Source organism: Trachinotus anak, unplaced genomic scaffold (genome assembly GCF_046630095.1).
Source record: "Trachinotus anak isolate AG129_WGS33_773 ecotype Australia unplaced genomic scaffold, CSIRO_AGI_Tana_v1 ptg000021l, whole genome shotgun sequence".
In the NCBI taxonomy this organism is placed as follows: domain Eukaryota; kingdom Metazoa; phylum Chordata; class Actinopteri; order Carangiformes; family Carangidae; genus Trachinotus; species Trachinotus anak.
In genome coordinates this window covers 13,412,462-13,435,742 of record NW_027273872.1, presented here as the reverse complement: position 1 = coordinate 13,435,742, position 23,281 = coordinate 13,412,462, and the positions used below count along the sequence as shown (strand labels likewise).

Genomic DNA, 23,281 nt, shown 5'->3' with positions numbered 1-23,281 from the left:
CAATAAGATCAATAACCTGATGGACTTTAACATGCTGTGTTTGGAGGTGAAGACCTGGAATTAACTTTTTTGGCGAACAACAGATTTTTACATGTTTTGTGAAAATAGATAAAAGATCCCAAACAATATCAAAGGTTTAACTGGAACTCAGTTAAAGATGAACTAGATTCGAGGCTTTATGTCCACATGAGAATGAGTTGCACTGTACAATAAAACTTTTGTTTTTGTGCAGTGACCTATGCAAAACACAAACTGAAACACTTAAAAACAGAACATGTTGGAACAGTACAGTACAAAAAATGAGTAATTTGTCATGTATATAAATAAATAAGGGTAAAAATGAGAAAACTGTACCATGAGAATCTGATGTGTTGCTACATTGCAAATTTGTTAAGTCTTAATGTTTAACATTTGTGCAAATGTGTAATTTACCTACCTTTTTTAAATTTCTTTTAATTAATTTTTATCATTGTTTGATAAGCAAGTTATTAATTTAATTAGATTCAATTAAACTTTATTTTTATGTAAATGGTAGATGTCCATGTGTTTTCTGATTATAAAGCAGGTCTAGGACACCTGGAACTTTGTGATGTCACAACAAAGCAGTCATCACCCTCAGCCATGCCCCAAGCCCCCCGCCCACCTGGACCCACCATCAACCTTGTAGGATTTGGTTTCTTTGAGTGTTTACCTGAAATCTGCTATATTTTTATTGGATCACTCAGAAAACAGTCAGCCAATCTGAGCCTCGCTTCTGATTGGCTGACTGACCTGTTGTTACTAGAGCAGAGAGAAGCCTGAGGGCGGAGATGTAAAACTACACTGAAATGGTTTTGGGTTCTTAAAACCACAAATATATCTTCTTATGGATATCAACACTTCAAACAAAACACAGGAGAAGTTAAAATATGGACCTTAAACTTTTCAGATAGACATATTCACAAACTGGCCAATCATAGCAATACTTGAAATTACATTATTTGCCCCATAATGCTGTAGTTTGTCCATTAAGCAAGATAATCCATCCATTAAAAAGTCATATCTTAAAATGGTAACCTTCAGTATTACAGGTTTTTAAGAGATTTACTTGTGGTTAATAATTTATTTTTTTCATTTGTAGATGAAGGGTCGAGTAATTAAGGGATTTTATGTTTTTTTCTGCAGATTTACAGGGTTGTAAAAGGTTCCATTACATTTATCTAAAGTCCATTAACTGACCCCTGTGGTCCTGTGATGGGTTTCTGTCTGTACCAGCGTCTACTGTCAGAAATAAATGTGGTGTTTTTTTTTGTGTTACTGTTGCAATTGTCTCCATCAGAAGTGTTGTGGTGTCCCACCAGTGTACGGCTGGTGTTTGGTGTGACTGCACCTCAACAGAGCAATAATCCCTAGGAAGATTTATTTACTGGGATTATCGTGCTGGCTGTGAGGCTTCCAGGTACGAGTGTAACCATAATCCCAACAAAGAGCAGCGTCTGTGGGTGTGTGTGTTATTGTTTATCACAGGGTATTATCTGTTATTATTGTGGGTATTATGGCTCTCATTCAATATCCAGCCACATGTACTGCTGTTTGAAAGGCTTTCTGAGAAACAGATCAAACTGAGACAGAACGAAGAAAACAAAACCCAGTGATTTAAACACAAAACTGAATCAGAGTCTGAAGTTTCTGTCTGTCTGAGCAGACTGCAGCAGTAGTTTTAGAGGGAAAGTTAAGTTATGGGTTCAAAACAAGGCAGACACCATCCTGAATAATAATGTTTGTACCAAATTATTTCTTAATGAAGACAAATGTGACTAAATATCTGTACTTAAATAAAGCACGTAAGGTCTGGTGTCATTTAATGAACTTTATGTAAATTGAATCAATGTTTTCACACTAATCAATAACCCTGTAAAGATGCACAAAGGGCTTAAAAAGTCTCATAATTATTAAAATCATCACTAAATAATCTAATTTCTTTAAAAAACTGAACAAAGCTACTGCAAACTCTTCTGGAATTTTAAATAATAATTTGACTTTTAGAGGATAAAATAAATTGTTTAAGTTGATAATGTTTTTCAGCACAGTGTCTGGACCTGATGCATGTGGAGAAAAACCCCTAAAGCAGCAGAGTGAACAACATCATCATCCTCTGTGTCCTGTCCTTTGCCCCTTACACGTTGTTTAGTAATGAATAGCTCAGCTTTTACTTTAACATGTCCTTAGTTCTCGGATGCTGAGATGTTCAGAGTTCCTATGCAGATGAAGGACAAGTGAAGGCAGCACGATGAAATGAAGTGAAGGCGCATCGATCCGCCGACTCATCTGAAAAATTGATGAAGGGGATAAAGAGCTGCTGGTAATTTATGATGTCAGATCAGAGTCACCCTCCTTCCTGTGCAGCTGTCTCCTCTCCACAGCTTCTCCAGGTGGATTCAGACACTCACAAAATGAAGTTTTAGTTGGCAAGTTAGTTAGTTTCTTTGTTTAGTTAGTTAGTTTGGAAAGATAGACATGAGGATTTACAGAGAAAAGATGTCCGTGGAGACAACTGAGGACAGACGGTGAGGTAAACACAGGAAACCAGTGGCTTCATGTTCAACAGCAAAAACCTGAACCATGACCACATCCCAGTCCAGAATCCAGATTAAACTGGATTATTCCCAGTCAGTCCACAGAGCACAGATGTGATGTGAAGATGTGTTACATGTGCGAAATCATACCACGATATTGATGTGTGCCAAAGTAAATTTTAATGAAAGTCAAAACTATATTATTTATCTCTACTTTTTACAGAGGTCATTATTTATATATTTGTTTTTTATGCATTTTCAGCAGTTGCATTTAAAGTGGTGAGTCTATCCAAAACACTTGAAACAGCTGCTTGATACTTGTTCATGAAAAATAAAATAAACCAAACACTTAATGAGTCTTTTTTGTCACTTGAATCTCCAAGACAGTGTTTTCTGTATAGGAGCGTCTAATGAAGAGATTTTCTGTTGGTCTGATTTTGCTGTTTCAGGGACAGAGAGAGTCACCGGGCAAGGACACATCCATTTATTTACTGAAGGTTACAGTAAATCCTGCAGAAATAAATTCTCTTAATAAAAGAATAAATCCCACATTCTGCTGATGAACAACTAAACCCTGAGGCTACGCTAACATGTCACATGACATTCATTTATTATGTGTATCTGTTTCTGTGGATTTTATGGATACTGTGACCATTTCACTGTGATCACTCCTCCATCTATTTATACTCAGCAGTGGTCGTTGTTGTGTTCAGCTGCTACTTTATTGTCTGTTTGGATTCGAGCTGCAGATGCAAACAGAGACAGTTTGTCTGATCAGAGCGACAGATCATTCACTGTCAACAGGTCAAAAGCAGCAGTCACACTTCTATAAACCCACTACTGCTACTAGTCGACCTGCTGCTGCTGCTGCTGCTGCTGTTGTTATTGCTTATATAACTGTCATAAAATAATACGAGGTTTTTCCCAAACCAGTGAACTTTACGTCACCGGCCAAACTTGTCCCACAAATCCCTTCACACAGAGCTGCCCACAGTGTGTGTGTTTGCTTCAGTGTGTGTGTGTGTGTGTGTTTGTGTGTGTGTGTGTGTTTGACTTCAGACTGAAGAGTGAGGACATTTTTTTCTGGTGCATTTCTCTTCAGAGGTGTTTGAAGGTTAAGAGAATCAGGGTTGGGTTAATGTTGGGGTTTGGACCTGGGGACTGTGGATTATGTTAATAAGACTCCTCAAAAATGTAGAAGCACAAACATGAGTGTGTTCCAAATGCATGTGAAATGACCCTAATTACTAGTACCCCCCTGTACACCCATGATGTTGTGTGTGTGTCCTCAGTGCAGCAGGAGAACAAAAGCAGAGGAATGCTGTCCTGAATAACTCTCCTCTGTGAACACGCAGCTCGTTAAGCTCGTTACAACACACACATCAGACTGTGCGAATGTTACTGATCAGCACAGAGGTAATTCACTGTCATCAGCTGTTGTTGCTACCTGTGTATAATCATCATTAAACCTGCAGTGTCTCACCTATTCTGATAAATCCGTCTTCTGTCCGGTGGTACTTTGGTGTTTTCTCCCTCCCCTCTGTCAAGGCCTCTTTCTCTGCCTGAATATTCTGGAAAACACGCACACACGCACACACACACGCAAACACACACACACACACACACACAGTTCTATATTAATACTGTGAAAGTATTAAAGTGCTCAGTCCACAGGGAAATGCAAACAGCCTGTATTCAGGAACTGAGTCTTAAAACGAGCCGTCAGGACTCCTGTAACTTTGTGATGTCACAACAAGCAGTGACTGCTCTCGCCCATGCCCCAAGCCCCACCCACCTGGATCCACGATCCAACCTTGCAGGATTTGGTTTCTTTGAGTGTTTACCTGAAATCTGCTATATTTTTTTATTGGATCACTCAGAAAACAGTCAGCCAATCAGAAGAGAGGCTCAGAGATCCTTCAACAACTGAAACTTCAACAACATAATCAGGACCTTTAGATTCTTATTGTTGATCTATTCTAAATCCCAAAGACAAAAAACTAGATTTAGATCCAAAGTCTATGGTTTTATGTACTCGTTGCCTCTGATACGTCTCCCTAGAGGATTTCAAATTTAGTTGATTGTTCCTTTAAATAGCTTTTGTCGGTTCCATTTACAAGTAATAATACATTCCAATGTGACCCCAACAATTCACATGATGGTTGGAGGAGGACGAGGAGAGGTGAGTTATCAGTGACTCATGTGACTGTCAAGGTGTTAATGACCCCACAAGAGGTTAAATCCTGGACCTTAAGCAGCTGCAGTCCAGCTGCCTTTACAAAGCTCTTAGAAATACAATGAGCTGGATGACTGTGAAAACGTAGTTGCTTCTCATGTTTATCTTCCACATGCTCCTTTCCAATGAGCCTTTGCTATCATCTCCCTTTCCATCCCCTCTCCCTTTGGTCAATGTTACCCTGGAAACTGCCTCCAACCTCCCGGTCCTCTCTATCCCCCTGTGTGCTCAGCTTCCTCTAAGTGTCGGTTGATTTTTCGTCTCATTTTCTTCCCCTCTCTCCTCCACTGAGGTTGATCTCAGTAGGAGCTACTTCTCCCCTCTGTATAAATCCCTCTGTCCTGCTGCGACACTCCATTTTAATCAGCCCTCGTCTTACAGTCGATGACAGAAGAGGAAAAGACAGTGATCTATCACTTTGCTTCGATTTCCTGGGACCACAAACTGAGCCCTTCTCAGTAATATAAAACCCAGTCTCCTAGAAATGACATCTCTATACAACTAAAATGCAATAGCGAACATATTCTGTAGGTTATGTAATCCCTGGCTGGATTACGTTCAGAGGAAACATATTTTCAAGTCACCAGGAGGAGGTTGTGGTGGATGGAAGATCTACAAAGTTCAGGACTGACAGAGACAATCTGTGGTTTAGGCATCAAAGGCACTTTTTTCAGTTTGTTTCCTTTCTGATTGTGTTTTCTTTTTAGGAATGTCACTATGTTCCCAGTTTCAGTTTTAAACTGGGTGAGTACAAACTTTTTACTACTAATAGAAATGATGGACAAAATTACAGAAACAAGCCCGAAGTTTTGTGACTGATTACTGGTTCAGTAACTGGACTGAAGTGGATTTCGAGACTCACGTCGAACGGCAGAACCTCCACTGATGTGTTGAAAAGTTTGTCTCCTGGATGTTCGATGTTTCCGCTACGAAAGAAATACCTGAAAGATAAAAAGTCAACTCAGTATAGACTGAAGAAAATGATCATTACAGTAGCAGTCATGGTAGTAACAGAAGTGGTAGTAACATTAAAAACATATTCTTGCCTGGACCTGGCACCGTAGCCAGCACTATCACCTGGCTAAAAGTCTAATTATGTGGCCCTGTGATTGTTGATTGGAGATACCTCACCATGTAACCCTTCATGACCTTAGACTTTAGACCCTTTAACTCCCTCGTACCAACCTCTCAATGCGGACAGGTGTGAAAAAACGAATCCGTATGAAGTCCCCTGCTACAGGGGTGAAAGCCCAGAAGAAGTCCTCCCCCAGGTAGGCTTTCTCCAGGGTGAAGTGCTGGTAGGTCTTCAGGCTGGTTGTCACCTCCGCCAGCGGGTTGGCGTGACCCTTATGGAGGGTCTGCTTCCCAAAGTCCTTGTCCTGGAAAGAAACATTGCTGAGTTGAATTTTTTTTCTGGTGGATTTTAACCTAATTATCAGGGAGCTGTATTCTGTGGTATGTTTTGTTGCCTGCGTATCTCTGGAGAGTCAACAGAAATACAAAGATGACATCACTGCACAATGAGCACTAGATAATGTCATTCTAGACCACCGACAGCCTTTCTCACAGACTGGTATCACTGCCTGCCTTGCTAGCTGTCCTTGATGACTAATCCAGTTTTTGTTCAAAGACAAACAACACGAGAAGTACATCATTAGTGTTATTTTGATGCACTTTGTTTTGATGTGCCCAAAGAACAACATTCAAATGATTTTCTTCAGAAATTATAAGCCACTTATATAGTCCAGAACAAATTCTACCAATGTTACAATTCATCCTTCAAATTAAAAATATATAATAATATCTAAGAGATTTTTGTACAAAGAGAAACAATATACTGGTGTATGGATTTTGAAAAGATTAAAGGGTCACAAGATCAGAGAATAAGAAGAAGAAGAAAAAAAAAAATATATATATATAAATAAAAAAAACCCAAAACAAAACATATATATATATATATATATATATATATATATATATATATATATATATATAGGTTAGAAAGTTGGGATCTAGTGTTAAGTCGGCAAAGTTTCTTTTTTAATTCACAAACTTTGTTATTTTCACTCCAGTGATTATTTTGACTTTTCCACAGTTTCTCTCACATTAGAACAAATCTCTCTACAGACGAATAAATCTTACTTCCACTTTGGTTCTTTCAATTTAAGTTTGATTTTTAAACCTCTGTGCTGATTTTCTTACTTAACTGCAGTGAACATTTCAGGCTGGAGGGTAATAACTGTGTTTAGCCTCCATCTATACGCCCCCATGCCGGCCGGCCTCTATGGTTCAATCTCCACATTGAGGATCTGCCGGTCTGGGACGACGGATCAATATCCAATTGATTGGACCGGATTGCAGCACCAGTCAGTGGGGCTAATATCCATCGCTCTTAACACAGTAATCAGAGGCATTAAGCTGAGGCGTTCAGCTCTGAGCTGCTGGCAGGAACTGAAGCTGCCACTGCTGTGAGATAGTGCAGCTGGTGTCTGAACGCTGCCCTGAGCCCATGACTGCAGAGGCTTTCCATCTTCATCTCTCCAGAGATGCTGGACTGAACTTCAGCTGAATCGCACCCTGTTTCAAACTCTCTAAACTTGACGCCAGCACACTGACAGATAACAAGTGCCACCACTCCGCTGCTCCCAACATATACCACATAAATGATGTCACACTAAGCAGGTGCTCCTGATGTTCACAACAGAGGGAATGAATTCCCCAAGAGTCAGGTCAACAAATGTTAACAAGCCTTTAGTGAAAAGTATACGATTAAAAACGAGACCACACACTGGTCACAGTGGTGGAGAGTAACTGTACTGTACTTCAGTACAATTTTAATGCACTTGAACTTGAGTATTTCCATTTTTTAGTTTATACTTGTACTCCACTGCATCTCAGGGGGAAGTATTTTTTACTTCACTACATTTATCAGACAGCTGTAAACCGTAACCTTTGTTCTTCTTTATACTTCACACATTTGACAGTCTTGAAAAGGTCAGCTCTCTATTTTTAAATACTGTCATGTTGTACTGCAAACTGTGAGTGTTTGAACTGATTTGCCAAAATAAAATTATTGTTAATTAGAAATTTTCTCTAAATTTTCTTTCAAGGCTGCACTAAGTCGTGAGCGAGCCCCAGGGCAAAAAACTGTGGTAAGGTAGTTAGTGATTTTTGATTAAAGGGGCTATTTATAAGGTGTTGATGATGGTCGTTGTTAAGAGCTTCAGTCATTGTTGAATTTACAGTACAAGAGGTTATAAAACGTCCTCTGAGCAGCTACTTCTTCGGACTGGAGGCTATAGTGACTCAGTATCAGAAAGTGACAAGACTGTCAGGCTGGACTGTGGCTAGCTGGTTAGCATGCTAACTTCAGTAGAAGAAAAGATGTGATAGAAACAAGAGTTAACATTAGTGTTTGTTTCCACCTCTGGAGACAGATGTTGGTGAGTAAATAAATGAGGTTTGATGCAAAACTCACAAATTCTTTTCTAGACTGGTGAGTAAACAGCTGCTAACGCTAACCTTAGCTATGTAGCTATAACAGAAAACTTACAAATAACTCCTTTAACAATATGTGACGTGAGCATCATTTCAACTGAAATGTTTCAGGTATTAAAAATAGATAGAAACACAGTCCTGTTTAAAGACAGGGTCTCAGTACTGACTCTGATGTTTTTAATTTTAGATTTCATGTTGAAAAAGCTGAAATAAAGCTGAAAGCACTTATGTAATAATTGTACCAAGCATCAGCCTCTGGGGGTGAAACATGAAGCATCAACAGCAAAGAGCTCCTCTAATGACGACTCGAGTCTGGCTCCAACAGTGACTCAATCCCCATAGACTCCCATGTTAAAATGTCCAACTTTACAGCAGGAATAAACATGTTTACAGCCTGGTACAAAAACAGGTTTGGTCTGTATAGCTCATTTCCTCCTTCATGACAATACGGGGGTGAATTTTTATTAACTCACCTGTTTACATTTTATTAAGGACTAAAGTTATGTAGAATTGAGGGCGTGGCCTCTTTGAGTGACAGGTGGGTGAGCGGATGTTTGACACAAACTGACACGCCCCACCTCTCTGAACATTTTTTGATTAGCTGGTAGTTAGGGGCGGAGTCAGGCACTGCCAAGACGGCGACGGTGGAGCAGCTCACCCTGAGCTTCAGAAACCTTTGGGTGACTGAAGAATTACAATATTTTTATTTTAAATTAATAAAGTAAAATGAATATGTTTTGAAATTTAACATGAAAAATGCATTTAAATATAATCTTTCTGCTACTGGCTTATATGTTTACGGTTGGTGTATTGTCAGCAAACGTCATCACCCCATTGTACTGTATATAAGTATACAAGCTGAGCACAGCCCCTCTCTCTCTCTCTCTCTCTCTCTCTCTCTCTCTCACACACACACACACACACACACACACACACACACTCCTTCATTACCTTGAGTTTCTGTATCTTTCCAGCCAGGGAGGAGTGGGTGCCAACGTGTTGGAATAGAGACGGTTTAAAGCGAATCCTCAGGTTGGCTTTCTGCCTGTCGCAGTGTTTCTGAAGGAGAGACGCAGACAGGTGCAATTACAAACACATCATCTGTTCAGATCCTCTAATAAGATGAGACACAACAACGCACCAGCAGGAAACATCAGCCGGGAAACTACAGCTGCAGGAAGAACACTGTAGAGATTAATGAGAACATGTTCAGGCTGTGAGGAACAACACAGAACGTTATTTCACTGGTGAGAAGGAGACAGCAGGAGACATTAACACCAAACATTAAGACCATTTTTGTTATGTTTAAAACTGCATTAAGTGATTTCCGACCATCAGGAGGCAGACAGATGACACAACAAAGTGTTGTTACGGCTGATGTGATAATGTTTCCTGTCTCTTGGTAGAGATGGAGAGAGGCTGCAGGTGTAAAAGATTCTCTGTGAACACAGAGCCTTTAAGATTCACTGTATACTGAACATATAGAAAGGCTTATAGCGTATACAGCAGCCCACAGATCTGTTCACAAAGAGGTCTGGTGACTCTGCCAGCTGGAAGAATAACCAAGCTAATTGGAGCTTTGTAGGTGGGATTAATGATGGTGACATCATCATCTTTTGGCGCCAGAGCCAGAAAACAGCGTCATAGAGGGGCCAGGTCTCTGCTCCTAATAATCTTTACAACAGCTTTTGTGTTGACTGAAAATGACATCAACGATTACTGATCTCACAGAGAATATTAAACTTTTCTAAGCAGTGTTTGCTGTTGTCGCTACAGGTGCATCAGTTTACACCCGCCTCCTCCGTTTTTGTAGATTATTTAGAGTCAGTATAAGGAGCTACTCACCGCATCCTTCTCTGGATTGCACACCTTGACCCACATGATGTGGTCCAGCAGCCAGTCGATGGGTTTGTCTTTGTAGAACATCAACATGAATTCCACGATGAGCGACAGGTCGAGGGACTTAAACATCTTACCTGTCAGAGAAGAAGAGACTTCAGTTACGCGTCTTATTTTCCTGCTTCCCATTAGTCTCTGTGTTTGGGTGGATCAGGCTCTGTGGGCTCCGCTGAGGAATTCAGATCGCACATGAAAACCACTCAACCATAGGGCCATGTCAGCTCCCTGCAAAGATGCAGGCTAATTAGTCAAAGGCCGCTGGTTCAAATCCCAGAGCAGCTGAGAAAAACCTGGATGAAGAATGTGAAACAGGACCAGTTTCAGACATAAAACCTGGATCTTTTTAGAGCCGCAGAGCTGGTCCTCTTCTTCAAAGGCCTGTTTAACACTCGGTTTGAGAGCTGAGGAATGTGTCGTGTCAGTGTATGTGTGTAATTTCTCTAAACTCAAAACAGCTTCAGTTTCTGGCTTTCGCAAGATCAAAAGGGATGGTGAGGAGGTCAAAGATCAGAGGTCACAGCAGCCATGGCATCTTCTCATATGACAGAAAACAGTTTGATTGTGTTTCACTGCGTTTCATTTCATCTATTGCACCAGAGTCTCAGTCCAGGTCCAGGATTTTATTGTCTTGGATTTTTAAAGGTTTGTACCTTTGACTTTTTATCACAGACAGTTGTTGATTCAGACAGGACAGTTTCATGTCCATCTGAGACTCGAGGAGACAGAACTGTCAGCACCATGAAGACATGAAAACCTGTAGTGTCTCTGGTCTCAGGTCTCATTGTTTGTGTTGCTGTGTCTGTCGTTCTCTGGGATTAAAGGTCAAACACTGAACTGAGCCGACTTTTCTCTGGACCGCAACAATGAAGATGGTGAATTAAGAAGCCAACAGAGAGCTGATCCCCGCTCCTGCCCCCTCTGGATCCGCCCTGATCTGTTTGGACATTTCAGCCTCTGGGGGGCCGGATGTTCGACGAGGCAACAGAATGACCCCCCCTCCCTCCCCCCACAGATGTAAACGAGGCTGGACTGCAGCTAAACTTAGCTTCAACCCAAATTTGAACAGTTGAATTACAAAGCAGCCTGCAGCGCTGGAGCCCTCTCCTCCGTCTGATTTAATTCAGCGAGTCAGCTTCACCCTGATGAATTTATTAAAGCAGCCCCTGCTCACAGGCGACGCAGGGTTGGAGAGGATTCGTAAGGTCAAAAACCAGGACCAGAGGGAGGACTGGGAGGAGGGGGAGGATGTCTGATGCCCTGACAGTCATGACGGAGGAAAGACGATGGACTAAAGATGCAAACACAACATCCATGTGCAATCAGCTTCATTCAGCTCAGAGACGAGACCCCTGCTGCTCCTGCTCTATCTGCATCCACCTCCATCTCTCTTAAATTCAATTTCAATTTCAATTTTCCTGACTGGCACAGCGAGAGGCTCCACGCTGTCAAAAAGCTGCAGGAATGTGATGAAAACAACTGAACGATCTAACAGAGGAGATACGGTGAAATTAAGGTTCAGAAAACAAACAGAGAGGTCTCTGAGCTGCGTTCAGACTAATGACCATTAACCTGGACTCACAGAGGAAGAGTCTATTCAGTGTCTTTACAAGAAGGAGGAGAGAAGATGGAGGTAAAGCCATGTTGAGTCAGACGAGACGTCTGGCACCTCTCTCCTCTGTCTCCTCTGTCATGTTGAGAGAGAAAATGAGATGAAGTGTAAACGATGTGAGAGTCAGTATCTCAATTATCTTTTCAGACACTGAGACTGAGGAAACATCGAGCTCCAGTCTTCATTTCTTCAGCTCTGTTTGGTGAAGTCTTAGTTTAATGTTTGAGGTTGATAAGTCAGTCACTGTGTCACATTAAAGGTCCATATTTTACTATTTTTCTGTGTTTTATTTTAAGTGTTGATATCCATAAGAAGATATATTTGTCATTTTAAGAACCAAAAACCATCTCAGTGTGGTTTTATATCTCCTCCGTTAGGCTTCTCTTCTTCTCAGCCAATCAGAAGAGCGGCTCTGAGTCTCCTGTAATAAAACTTCTAAAAGTAAAAATCAGATCAGATAGAGGACCCTGGAACAAAATCTGATCATATCGGGGTCCGGGGTCTTATTCGTGTCAGTTTAGGGTCCTTGATGAGAAAAAAGTTTGAGAACCAAGAGCTAACATCAGACTCTGTTCATCACACACACACACAGACACACACACACACACACAAACACACACTCACACACACATACACACACCTCCATTGACTTCAGTCAGTCAGTTGATCCTGAGCAACAGTCACACCTCTGTTTTTTTCAATCAGAAAGTGAAGCTTTAGTTCAGCCTCCACACATAAATCAGACTGGTTTCCTGTGTGTCCCTGAAGGCCTCAACAGCAGCAGCACAGAGATTATAACACACATAATGACATAATTGATTGTTTTCTCCACTGCAGTTAGTTTAATCAATAATTCACACTTAAAATGTTGAATTTCTTTTGATGGAGGGAGGGACGCCTGGAGCAGAGACGAGGCACAGAGGGAGGCAATGTTCACAGGGTTTCAGCAGAGACTGAGCTGACTCCGGATCAGTTATAGCTCAACTTCAAATACTTAATTCATGGTGGAGAGAAAATCTGGTCTCTAATTGGATCCAACACAGTGAGCACAGACTTGGTCACGTGTCAGTGTTAAAACAACATTATAGATCCAGATTTGCTGGTTTAAACTGGTTAAAACATTTTGACACATCTCCCAGACAGTCCAGGCCATAAGTATGTGGACAGTTGTATGTTGTTTGTTCTACAGACTATGAGCTTCAGCTCGTCTTCGTTTCATTATTAAAGAGCCAGGACTCAGCTTTAATCTGGGCAAGTTTAAGTCAATGTAGACAGAACTGTGTAGGAGAAAAGAAGCTTTTAACACAGTGTCTAAAGTTTAGGGTTCAACAGTGACTAAATACTCGGTCACTAAATGTCTCTTTGAGTCATTTCACTGTTAGTTCATGGAGAAAGAAGCTCAGACTCAGAGGTGGAGGAGAGCAAAGAGTTTCTCTTAGACTGAGGAGTGAAGAGGAGACTGTGAAAGTGAAGATGATGACGATGATGATGACGATGAGGCTAAAAAGAGCAAAAATCAATCCGAGATCAAAGGTCGTTGGTTTCTAAGAAATCAGATGAAATATAAAATGTGAAACCAGCTGGTGGGCTGTGGAGACCAGGTCTTAATGGATGAAATAAAATTATTTTCACGGTGAAGAAAAACCCTCTTTATGACAGAACAGGAATTCAGGGGCTCTCCAGGATGTAGGCAACATGATGCTATGTCAACGGTCCACCATGAGCTTTTCAAGGTGAAGAGGAAGTCAAGGAACGTCCTCGACTGGCCGAATCGGTCTCCTGATCTCAGTTCACCTGCTGAAGACCAGACTAAAGACAGAGACCCCACAACAACAGGAGCTGAAGGAGCTGCAGTGAAGCTGTGGGAGAGAATCACCGGGGAGGAGACAGACTGCACAGGACTTTACACCAAATATTAAATATGATCATGTGAATCTGTCCAACTGATTCTGAAGCTCTTACACCAGTAACAAAGAGCAACACAACTGTCTCTGCTGGTTTCAGAGCGACGCAGTTGTCATTTTCATGTCCAACCCAACAAATACACTTGTGCCAATCTGAACGCCCATGGGCGTGTCGGTCTTAAAGTGAGGTGTGGTCAGGAGCATTGATATCTTGGGGCAGTGCAAAGTGACTGACCAACAAAACCTGGTCTGAAGTCAGTGGAGCAGTGCGTCACTGGTAGAGTAATATGAGTCTACACTTCAGACTGTGAGCTTCAGACTGTTAAAACAGAGTCTGTCTCCCACACAGTTGTTTTTACACTGACCTAAACTGAGAGCTGACAGTTTATTGTAGTATGTTAAGTTAAGAAAAAACTTCTCAACTTAAGATCGATCATCATCAGGAAACAGATAACCGATGGAGACAGACTCTGTTCAAGGCTGGGAAAGTAAAACCGAAGTCTGTCCCTTTAAGTCCTGGATGTGTTTCCCCTCCTCACTGTGCGGGTTTACATTTTGCTGTTTGAGCCCTTTTAAAGATGCAGTGTTTGTTATGTTGTTGATGTTGAGCTCAGCAGTATGAAGGTGTGTCTCAGCATCTGCAGGGACAACGAGGTGTGTTTGAGTCTTCTGTCCCCAGCCTCGGTAATGACGGGCCGAGCACTCAGGGAGCTATTTGTGGGAAGTGGAGCAGCAAAGCCTCATGGGATGAAAATGATGCTGGGTTGTGTGTGTGAGTGTGTGTAAGCAGAAAAAGGAAGAAGAGGAATACACACACTGTGTTTCTCTGTGTGTTTTATGCTATTTGGTTGAAAAGCATTATATACGATCACACACACACACACACATACATGCACGCACGCACACACACACACACACACTGCAGCAGTGGATGCCATATCCAGTCTGGTCTGGGGGTCGTTCATGGTCCTCCAGGAGGAGCCAGAGGATGTGGCTGAGGAGGACACACAGGGCCACCTCACTTAGTCTGGTGCCATCAGGACCCAGGCCTGGACAAGCAGTGGAGAGTGGGCGGAGTTAGTTTAAGCTCCAGAGAACCAGTCAAAGGTTTTTCAAGGCCTGTGTATTAACTGTGGCCCTGGTCCGCTGGTCCAGTCCAGATCGTCTCAGCCTCAGTTGAATGTTTTCTTCCATCTGTGAGTGTCGGTGTGGACTCTTCATGGCTGTGAACCAGATTTTGGTTTTTGGCGATGAAGGTCTGAACTTTGTTTTCAGGCCAGAAAACACACACATACACACATACGCGTGTTCACCATCCTCTGGCCTGGATTAAGATCCTTCAGCAGCTGCTCTTCCTCTTTGTTCAGATAAACAGAGATAATGAAACTACAGAGTCCAGCAGGAGGAAACAGAACCATAGTGAAATACATCCAACTGCTACTTTACTGCTGCAACAGATGACATGTGGAAAAACTGTAAATATAGTAAATGAAAATTTCAACTAAAATACATGTAATGCACTAGAATGTGTTGCTGTGAAAGTATCAAAGCCTCAGTGCACAGAGAAATGCACACAGCCTGTATTCAGAAACTGAGCCTTAAAACCAGCTGTCAGGACTTCTGTAACTTTGTGATGTCACAACAAAGCAGTCACTGCTCCCACCATCCAAACTTGCAGGATTTGGTTTCTCTGAGTGTTTTCCTGAAATATGCTTTATTTTTATTGGATCGCTCAGAAAACAATCAGCCAATCTGAGCCTCTCTTCTGATTGGCTCACCAATCACTAGAGCTCCACTGAGAAGCCTGAGAGAGGAGATGTAAAACTACACTGAGATGGTTTTTGGTTCTTAAAACCACAAATATATGTTCTTATGGATATCAATACTTCAAATAAAGAAGAAGAATAAAATATGGGACCTTTAAACACAGCAGGTTGCTGCAATATAAAAGTTGATCAGTGAAAAAAATTATGAAAAATATTGTTGCCCTAAAACCTGATAAAAAGTAAAATTTGAAATGAGAATTATGATGAAATTTATTTAACTTTTCATTTATAATGTCAAGAATGAACAAATTAGCTAATTAATGAACTAATAAGCAGGATAATCACAGACTGTAAATCACTAATTTCCTCCAGCAGCCAATAAAAAGAATTTTTATTTTCAAGAACTGATTTTTGTGTTTGATGTGTTAATGAGCAAACATTTATTAAAAAGGTGAACAAACATCACTCGATGAGCTGTGGATGCGATGTTAAAATGCATAACAACAAATTCCCTCTGGACCTCAGCCCCTGACAGTCAGAACCAGGACTTCACTGGTGAACTGTGGACCTCTCTGATTTCTGGCTCTGTCTCTCTGACTGCCTGCCCGGCCTCCATCTGTCAGCCCTGGAAACTGTTCTGAGGAAAGATCTGACTTCAGGTCAGCCTGTGGTTCCAGGCGAGTAACACTGCGTTCCACATGTCGGGGCAGGCTGATTGGATCCAAGAGGACAGAAGTCATTGATTAGCCCAGACAGATTAATTAGAAGCAGATCAGATGCCGGTTGATGCTGAAATGAATCTGCTGGGTGTAATTCACCGTCAGAGCTCTGCACAGCAGGAGACCTGGAAATCAGCGTCACTTTCTGTCTGCAGCTGCTCACCTCACTGACTCACCACCTCACCACAAACTTTACTTTTAAAAGTTCATTCTCAAAGGTTCATTTAATAAAAACCTTCTAAAGCTTTCACTTGCATCTCAGGCTTAACGTTACACTACACTATGTTTAGTTTTAAAACATCAGTTCTACTATGTTTACTCCCAGCGCCAACACTACAATCTGCTTCCTGTTTACACCTGCTTGCACATGCCCAGTGTACATGAATGGTCATGTGATATGCGTTTTCAGGTGTGTCAGTGTGGACAGAGATGGAGACAAAGTCTGTTGACTCTGTTGTTGGTTTCAAACTGTTCCCATGCGAACCTGCTAAAGGCTGTTCAACACACATTTGATGACAACAAACACACAATGAAGCTCAGCATCAGGTCTGGAAGCTAAAGCTAAAGCGAAAGCTACGAGGTAAAATGTCATAATCCACCTGTTACACAGACAGACTCACAGATACTGACAGACATGGAGGCTTGGAGACTACAGGATGTAAATTGATTTCAGACTCTACTCACACACACACACACACACACACACACACACACACACACACACACACACACACACACACACACACACACACACACACACACACTTCACCAGCAGAGAGTCTGACAATGTTCCTCCATGATGACACACAGCTGCCTGGAGCTGCTCATCCTCTCTGCTCATTATGATAATGAGGATTATTATTATCATTATTATTATTGTTATTGTTGTTATTGTTGTTGTTGTTGTGATGGTGAATGCTGACAGCACTGCAGCAGTGACTCACCGATGAAGCCGAGCTGAGAAAACTCCAGGATCATCCACTCCTCCGAAGGCTGCTGCAACGCAAAGTTCTTCATGGTGGTGAAGTAGTTTGGGCGAGCGACTATGTCGTCCTCCAGCTGTGAGAGAGAGAGAGCAAGTTTAAACAGCAGGACACACGTGTTAATAACTTCAGTTAAACACTAACGGATGGAGCTGCTGGTGCTGGGTTTTCTGGTCAGAGTGAGACCTCTTAAAGACAGAGGAGCCAAGTCACACTGCAGGTTGAGCTGCAGCTGTGTCAGTGCGTGTGTCAGTCACATCCTCACACAGGGCTGTGTTGTGTATTGTGTGCCTAAATTTCTTTATTTTATACTTTATCTTATATTTTTTACACCAGTTTACACCAGTGATTATTAAAGTGATGTGTCCCTGTTAAATAAACCTATAAATAACATAACTGATCCATAACTAAATAAATGAGATTTAGGTAAAATCATATGTGTTCTGCTTCCTGCCACATCTGAGTCTTTTCTTCTGCTCCAGTGTGATCACTTATAGATTCATCTGTTATAACCCTGCAGGCTCCCTCTGCCAACCCTCACACATTAAGTACAACAGTGTGGCAGCCGTCAGGGCTGCAGGAGGAATAGTGGTTATCCAGCTTCCTGACAGACATTTACATCCTCCACTTGTGTCCCGGGGGAGTTGACATGGAGTAATTACCTCTCTCACCTCCTCCCCTCCCATCATACACACACAGAAAAAACTCTGCAGAGTTCAGAGTGAGTTTAGGTGTCAACACAGCGCGTGTGACTCTGTGTTCCTGTCAAAACGCTCAGTGTGGGAGCAGCCGAGGCCCCGTCACCGCTGCCGCCAGCCGAGATGATGGCGCTGAGATTGCTCCATCACTGGAAAATAGCCAGAAAAATAACCCAGTTGGGCTCCAGCAGTGAGAGCTGCGTTCAAGGACACATCAGCCTTCCACATAAAGAGCCACAGATCACACCGAGCAGAAATAAAAACCTTCATCTCCTCTAACTTTGAATCATTTTAAGTCTTGACTGTGAAAATCACTGATGCTGTTTCCTCTCTGGGAGCAGTTTGTGTCAGAGCTGAGAAAACGCTGCTCATTTAAACCAAGAACCCGCTCAGGTGTTTCAGGTGTCTCTAACCTCACCTGTCTGTAAGAATTATCAGCCTCTTTCTCTTCCTTTTTCTTCTCTGTTTATTTTTGTTTCCACTCCAGGAACTTTACCTGTGTTTAGACCAGAGGAACCAGGGTCTGGGTTCAGAAGTGGACGAGGACCAAGTCAAGAACTTATTATTATTATTATCAGTGGCGATTCTAGAGTCTGGTGGGGCCCTCTAATCAGTGTTCATCGCCATTATGTAATAAATAATCTGACATCAGTGAAAAATGTATGAAGTCTAAACATTTTTTAAATATCAGGGTTAGATTTAGCTGCACACTGAGGAGCTGCTTGAAAAAAAAATAGAGATAGTTACAGTCAGTTTACTTGAAAATAGTTGTCAACAGAGCTCCTGAGATGTCGTTGCAAATCATCCACTGGTTGTTTAAGGGGGAGGGAGCTGCACTTTGAGACACTGCTGTGAAGTTAAGTTTGACAGCCCTTGGGGGCCCCCTAACAGCCTGGGGCCCCAAGCAGTTGTCTGCCTTTGTCTGTTCTCAAGCTGTGCCTCTGATAATTATTAATACCAAGCTGAATTTTAATTCACATATTAGCAGCTTCACCAAGGTTTCCTTCCATTCATTCAGACCGCTGATCCTTCTAAGGTCACAGAGGAGCTGGAGCCGAGCCCAGCGGTTCCCTCCATCATCACAGAAATCTGTAGCTTCGTCTCTCAGGCGGAATCAGGGGCTCTTGTTACTGTGACAGTGCAGCTTCTTCAACATGCAGATGTCTGCATCTGGACTAGAGCCAGAGGATTTGACTGTATCACTGTTACCACTGCTGTAGTAGAATGGATTCTGACAAAGCACTGAAAGACCTGGTCCCTCAGGACACAGCTGACATGCTCCCATTTTATTAACCACACACAAATTTGACATTAAAGTAAAATCTATTCTGGTGATGAGCACCTGAATGTAACGTTACAGCTTTAGTCTGTGTGTCCACCTCATTCACCAAGAAAAATCATGCTTGGGTTGTTGAATATGAATTATGCTAATTAGTCCATATATTCTGATTATGTTATATTTTTGTTAAAATTATATCAAAGCTGAAATGAACTGTTTGCTTCACAGGCTCATCATTAATCATGTGGCTGGAGGAAGGAAACAGTTCATATTTATAATCCAGTTTAATGAGATGTTTCTCTTGATGTTTAGTCTTGTATCTGTGTTAATGTTGTTCATAATGAGTCTGCAGGCTGCCTAGTTCACTGCTCCAGTAAAAAAAAAAAAAAAGAAATTGATTTTTAGATTTTCTGAATAATGACCTGATCCATGAAAATCTTCCAGTGACCTCTTGAGGGTCCACAGCTCAGGTTGAACCTCACTAGCTAGTTTCCATAATTCTACATCTCCTTCACTCGTCACATACGATTCTTAAGGAGCAAAATCTGTCAATGTGAATAACAGTTATCATAATAATAAGCTGCTTCAACAGTTCAAATCAGATATTATTTTCCCGCTCAGACCTGGTTTTTTGAAAAAAAAAAAAAAAAAAACTATAAATAAATAATAAAATCTTTGAGCAGGAGAACCGGAGCGAGGTTCAACTCATCATCTGGTCCAGTTCTCTCAGACTCAGATGTGTTTTCCCCTCAGATGAGGAGAAAAGGGAAGACACAGTCTGCTGCCACTTTCTTCTTCTTCTCATCTTTAAAGGGAACAAAGAGTCTTTGATGAGGCCGCAGAGACGCCTCCGTTAACGTCCCTGTCAGTCCACCCACAATGCAACAGTTTCATCAGCCTCTCACACCAGCAGAATTACATCACACGCGCTCTTCACTTTAATGGCCATCCTGCTTTATTAGGTTCAGCCACATCAGCTGTGTCCCACATGTGACTGTGTCTGTGTGTCTCTGTCTTCATCCTTCAGTCATTTTATTTACTGCACTTTACAATCTGTACAATCAGGATCAGAGCGAACATGGAGGAAACCGAGGTCATGTGTCTGTCAATAATATTTATGGGAATACTGAGTTGTATAATAACATAAATGAAATATATTCAATTAAAAAACTTCTGAGGTGAAAGAGACACGGTTCAGACAGGAGCAGACAAAATTATGTATCATGAGACAAACAGAGGAAATATTATTGAATAAAGAAAACAATACTGTTCAGTACAACACTTCCTGCAGTGTCATCGTTTTAATGTAACGTTTGTGTACCGTGTCGTTGGTCCTACCTGGACGTAGTAAGTTCCTTTAGACTGAGCATACATCATCAGGAAACAGTAGTCCAGGTTCTGCTTTGTCCTCCACCTAAGAAGTAGAGGAGGAGGAGGAAGTAGGTGGAAAAAGAAGCATACAGGGCTGTTATGTTAATGTTATCATTACACATTAACACAGACCCAGATATACATGCACACACACACACACACACACACACACACACACACACACACACACACACACACTAAGCTAAGCTAAGCTAAGCTAAGCTATAATAACAGGCTGCTCAGTGGATAATCAGAAAAATGCCGCAAGGGACACAAGATTCAATGAGCCATGAGATCACACACACACACACACACACACACACACACACACACACACACACAAGAAACACACACGCAAGAAACACAAACACACACACACACACACGCACACACGCAGTGTATGTGTTGGATCATCTCGGTGTAAAACATTGACACAAAACGAGCATCGTCTACACTGTCGTCCTCATATTCATCCTCCATGTTTTCAACATTGTCCTCCACCCTCTTCATCGTCATTCTCATTATCTTTGCATTCTGCTTCAGCACCAACACATCTGCTGTTTTCTACCTCCTGTTTCAGAGCAGGTTGTCAGGTTATCAGATGACAAACATGACAAAAAGGAAAAACCTTCTTTTGCCTTTTGTCTCTCAGGCTTAGGATGTTTTTGTTGTCCACTGCTTTTTATTCAAATTAAATTTGGGGTTTATTCATATCTGCACCTGTTTAATTTGTCTTGTTCTATTTCGTCTTATTTTTACCTTCTTTTTTATATCACTCTCTGTCGTGTGTTTTTCCTTTTATGTCTCACATGCAGCACTTTGCCTTGTTATTGTAAGGTGCTATATGAATAAAGTTGTCTTGTTGTCACCATGTTAACATTACGCATGTAGTGACCTGTTAGTTGAAGCAGCAGGTTGACGGTTGATGAACAGAGACTACTCCATCATTTCAACGGAAAAAAACGGGCACCAGTGGAAACACCTTCAGATATAAACACTGCTGAAACCAACACAGCAGAGAGGGAAATGAGTTCCTCTTACATGAAGCATTGCAGGATTAAAGTTTTAACCCCACAGGTTTCCATCCACACCTTCAGCCTGTGTGATGGAAAAACCCTGATGGGTCGTAAATTCAGGACTGTCTCAGAACCAACACTGAGCAATCAGCAGTGAATTGAATCACTGTGTGTACAGATGAGGGTTGGTAAACAGCAGAGCAGCTCCACAGCAGAGCAGCTCCACAGCAGAGCAAACACACACACACACACACACACACACACACACACACACACACACACACACACACACACACACACACACGGATCAATATTTACAGCAGCAGCAGAAGGAAGCTGCAGGAAGCTCAACACTCAGGTCAGAAACTCAGGAACCACAGATCAACACAACAGAGCTCTGAGCTGGGGGCAAAGTTTGATTTGTTTCTCTTCAACCAGTCCTTCAACCAGAATAACCAACAACCCTCTGATATGACCCACAGCAGTGTCTCCTGAAATAACACCCCTACGGTGGCAGGCCTATTGGACCTTGAGTGTCATGGTTACAATAATAAACACGCGGACTGTACTGAGAGTGGTGTACCTACCTTTGTCACCATGGTTACTATAATAACGGTCAAGGCCTGGTTATGTTTAGGAAAAGATGGTGATTTGGGTTAAAAATAGTACTTCCTCAACATTTGACGATAAAGAAAAAACATAAACTACTACTTTCACATGGGAATAACACCGCTCTCCTGTGTCATACTCCTGTTTTGTTGACAACCAAAAACCTAACCTTAACTCTGCGATTTAGCTGTGTACCATCCTAACCACAAAAACCAGACGAAAACACACCTTTTCATGACAGTAGCAACTCAAATCTCTCATAAACTCAGGTCCTGTCCTGTCTCATGATTTTATGCTGAAAGTCTCTCTCCTCCATCTTGCTGCTCTCTGTCTGGACATGAACTGACACTAATCATATCAAATGAGCAGCATAGAGGAAAAACATCTAAAAATCACTTCTATGGTAATCTTCAACAAATTGACCATTAGCTGACAATGACACACTCCAATTACAATGTATTTTCCTGCCTCTACAGTAGAAGCTCAGAGATGCATGAACTTCGGTCTTAAGGGGTTGAATCATTTATTCGCTGAAAAACAGCCTCAAATGCACTAATGACTAATTGACTAATACATCCATGGAGCACATACATTACACTGCTGCATTCACAGCTACACTGCTAACTGCTAACCAACAAGCTAACTCAGGGTCACCAGCCTCACCTCTCTCTCTCTCTCTCTCTCTCTCTCTCTCTCTCTCCTGCTATGCACAAAACGTACTGGTCTATTCCTGGAAGGAGCTGCTCTCCTCCTGTAACAATATTCTGTCTCAAACTTCTCAAACTTACTGCAAATCTCACACAGAGATGATAAATTTGTCTAATTTGCTCGTTTTCTTGCTCCTGCTGCTTCTTAACGCTTAATCTACAGGTTTAGCTTCCATACACAACTGCGAATGCGCATGATGCCTACATTATCATAACTGAGACCAGTTATGATTGCCTAGCGCATGCGCAAACCTTCAAATTAAGATGCTACCCTCTCCGCTTGATAAGCTCCAGCTTTTGTCAACGGGACACAGTCACACCCACGAAGATGAGAGAAACAACGTTTTTTAATTATTTTTTTATTGATGTCTGTTTTTAGCTTTAACTGAGCAACACTGCTTGCCTTCCTTTTTTGACAGAACTCTCAGTTCA

General features: G+C 41.7%; 1 protein-coding gene across 2 annotated transcripts in view; it reads right to left on the bottom strand.

Annotated features, from left to right (window-relative positions):
- The window catches only part of mgat4b (alpha-1,3-mannosyl-glycoprotein 4-beta-N-acetylglucosaminyltransferase B), an 87,957-nt gene that overhangs the window by 3,826 nt on the left and 60,850 nt on the right, over positions 1 to 23,281 (bottom strand). For both annotated transcript variants that reach the window (XR_011684510.1, XM_071457892.1), the window contains exons 7-13: positions 20,485 to 20,560; positions 17,131 to 17,245; positions 10,135 to 10,265; positions 9,241 to 9,348; positions 5,977 to 6,170; positions 5,654 to 5,732; positions 4,039 to 4,126 (exon numbers count right to left, since the gene is read on the bottom strand). Coding sequence is in view for 1 of the 2 variants with exons in the window: in XM_071457892.1 (XP_071313993.1) it covers positions 4,039 to 4,126; positions 5,654 to 5,732; positions 5,977 to 6,170; positions 9,241 to 9,348; positions 10,135 to 10,265; positions 17,131 to 17,245; positions 20,485 to 20,560 (791 nt within the window). In the remaining variant the exon portion in view is untranslated. The remainder of the gene's footprint in view (positions 1 to 4,038; positions 4,127 to 5,653; positions 5,733 to 5,976; positions 6,171 to 9,240; positions 9,349 to 10,134; positions 10,266 to 17,130; positions 17,246 to 20,484; positions 20,561 to 23,281) is intronic.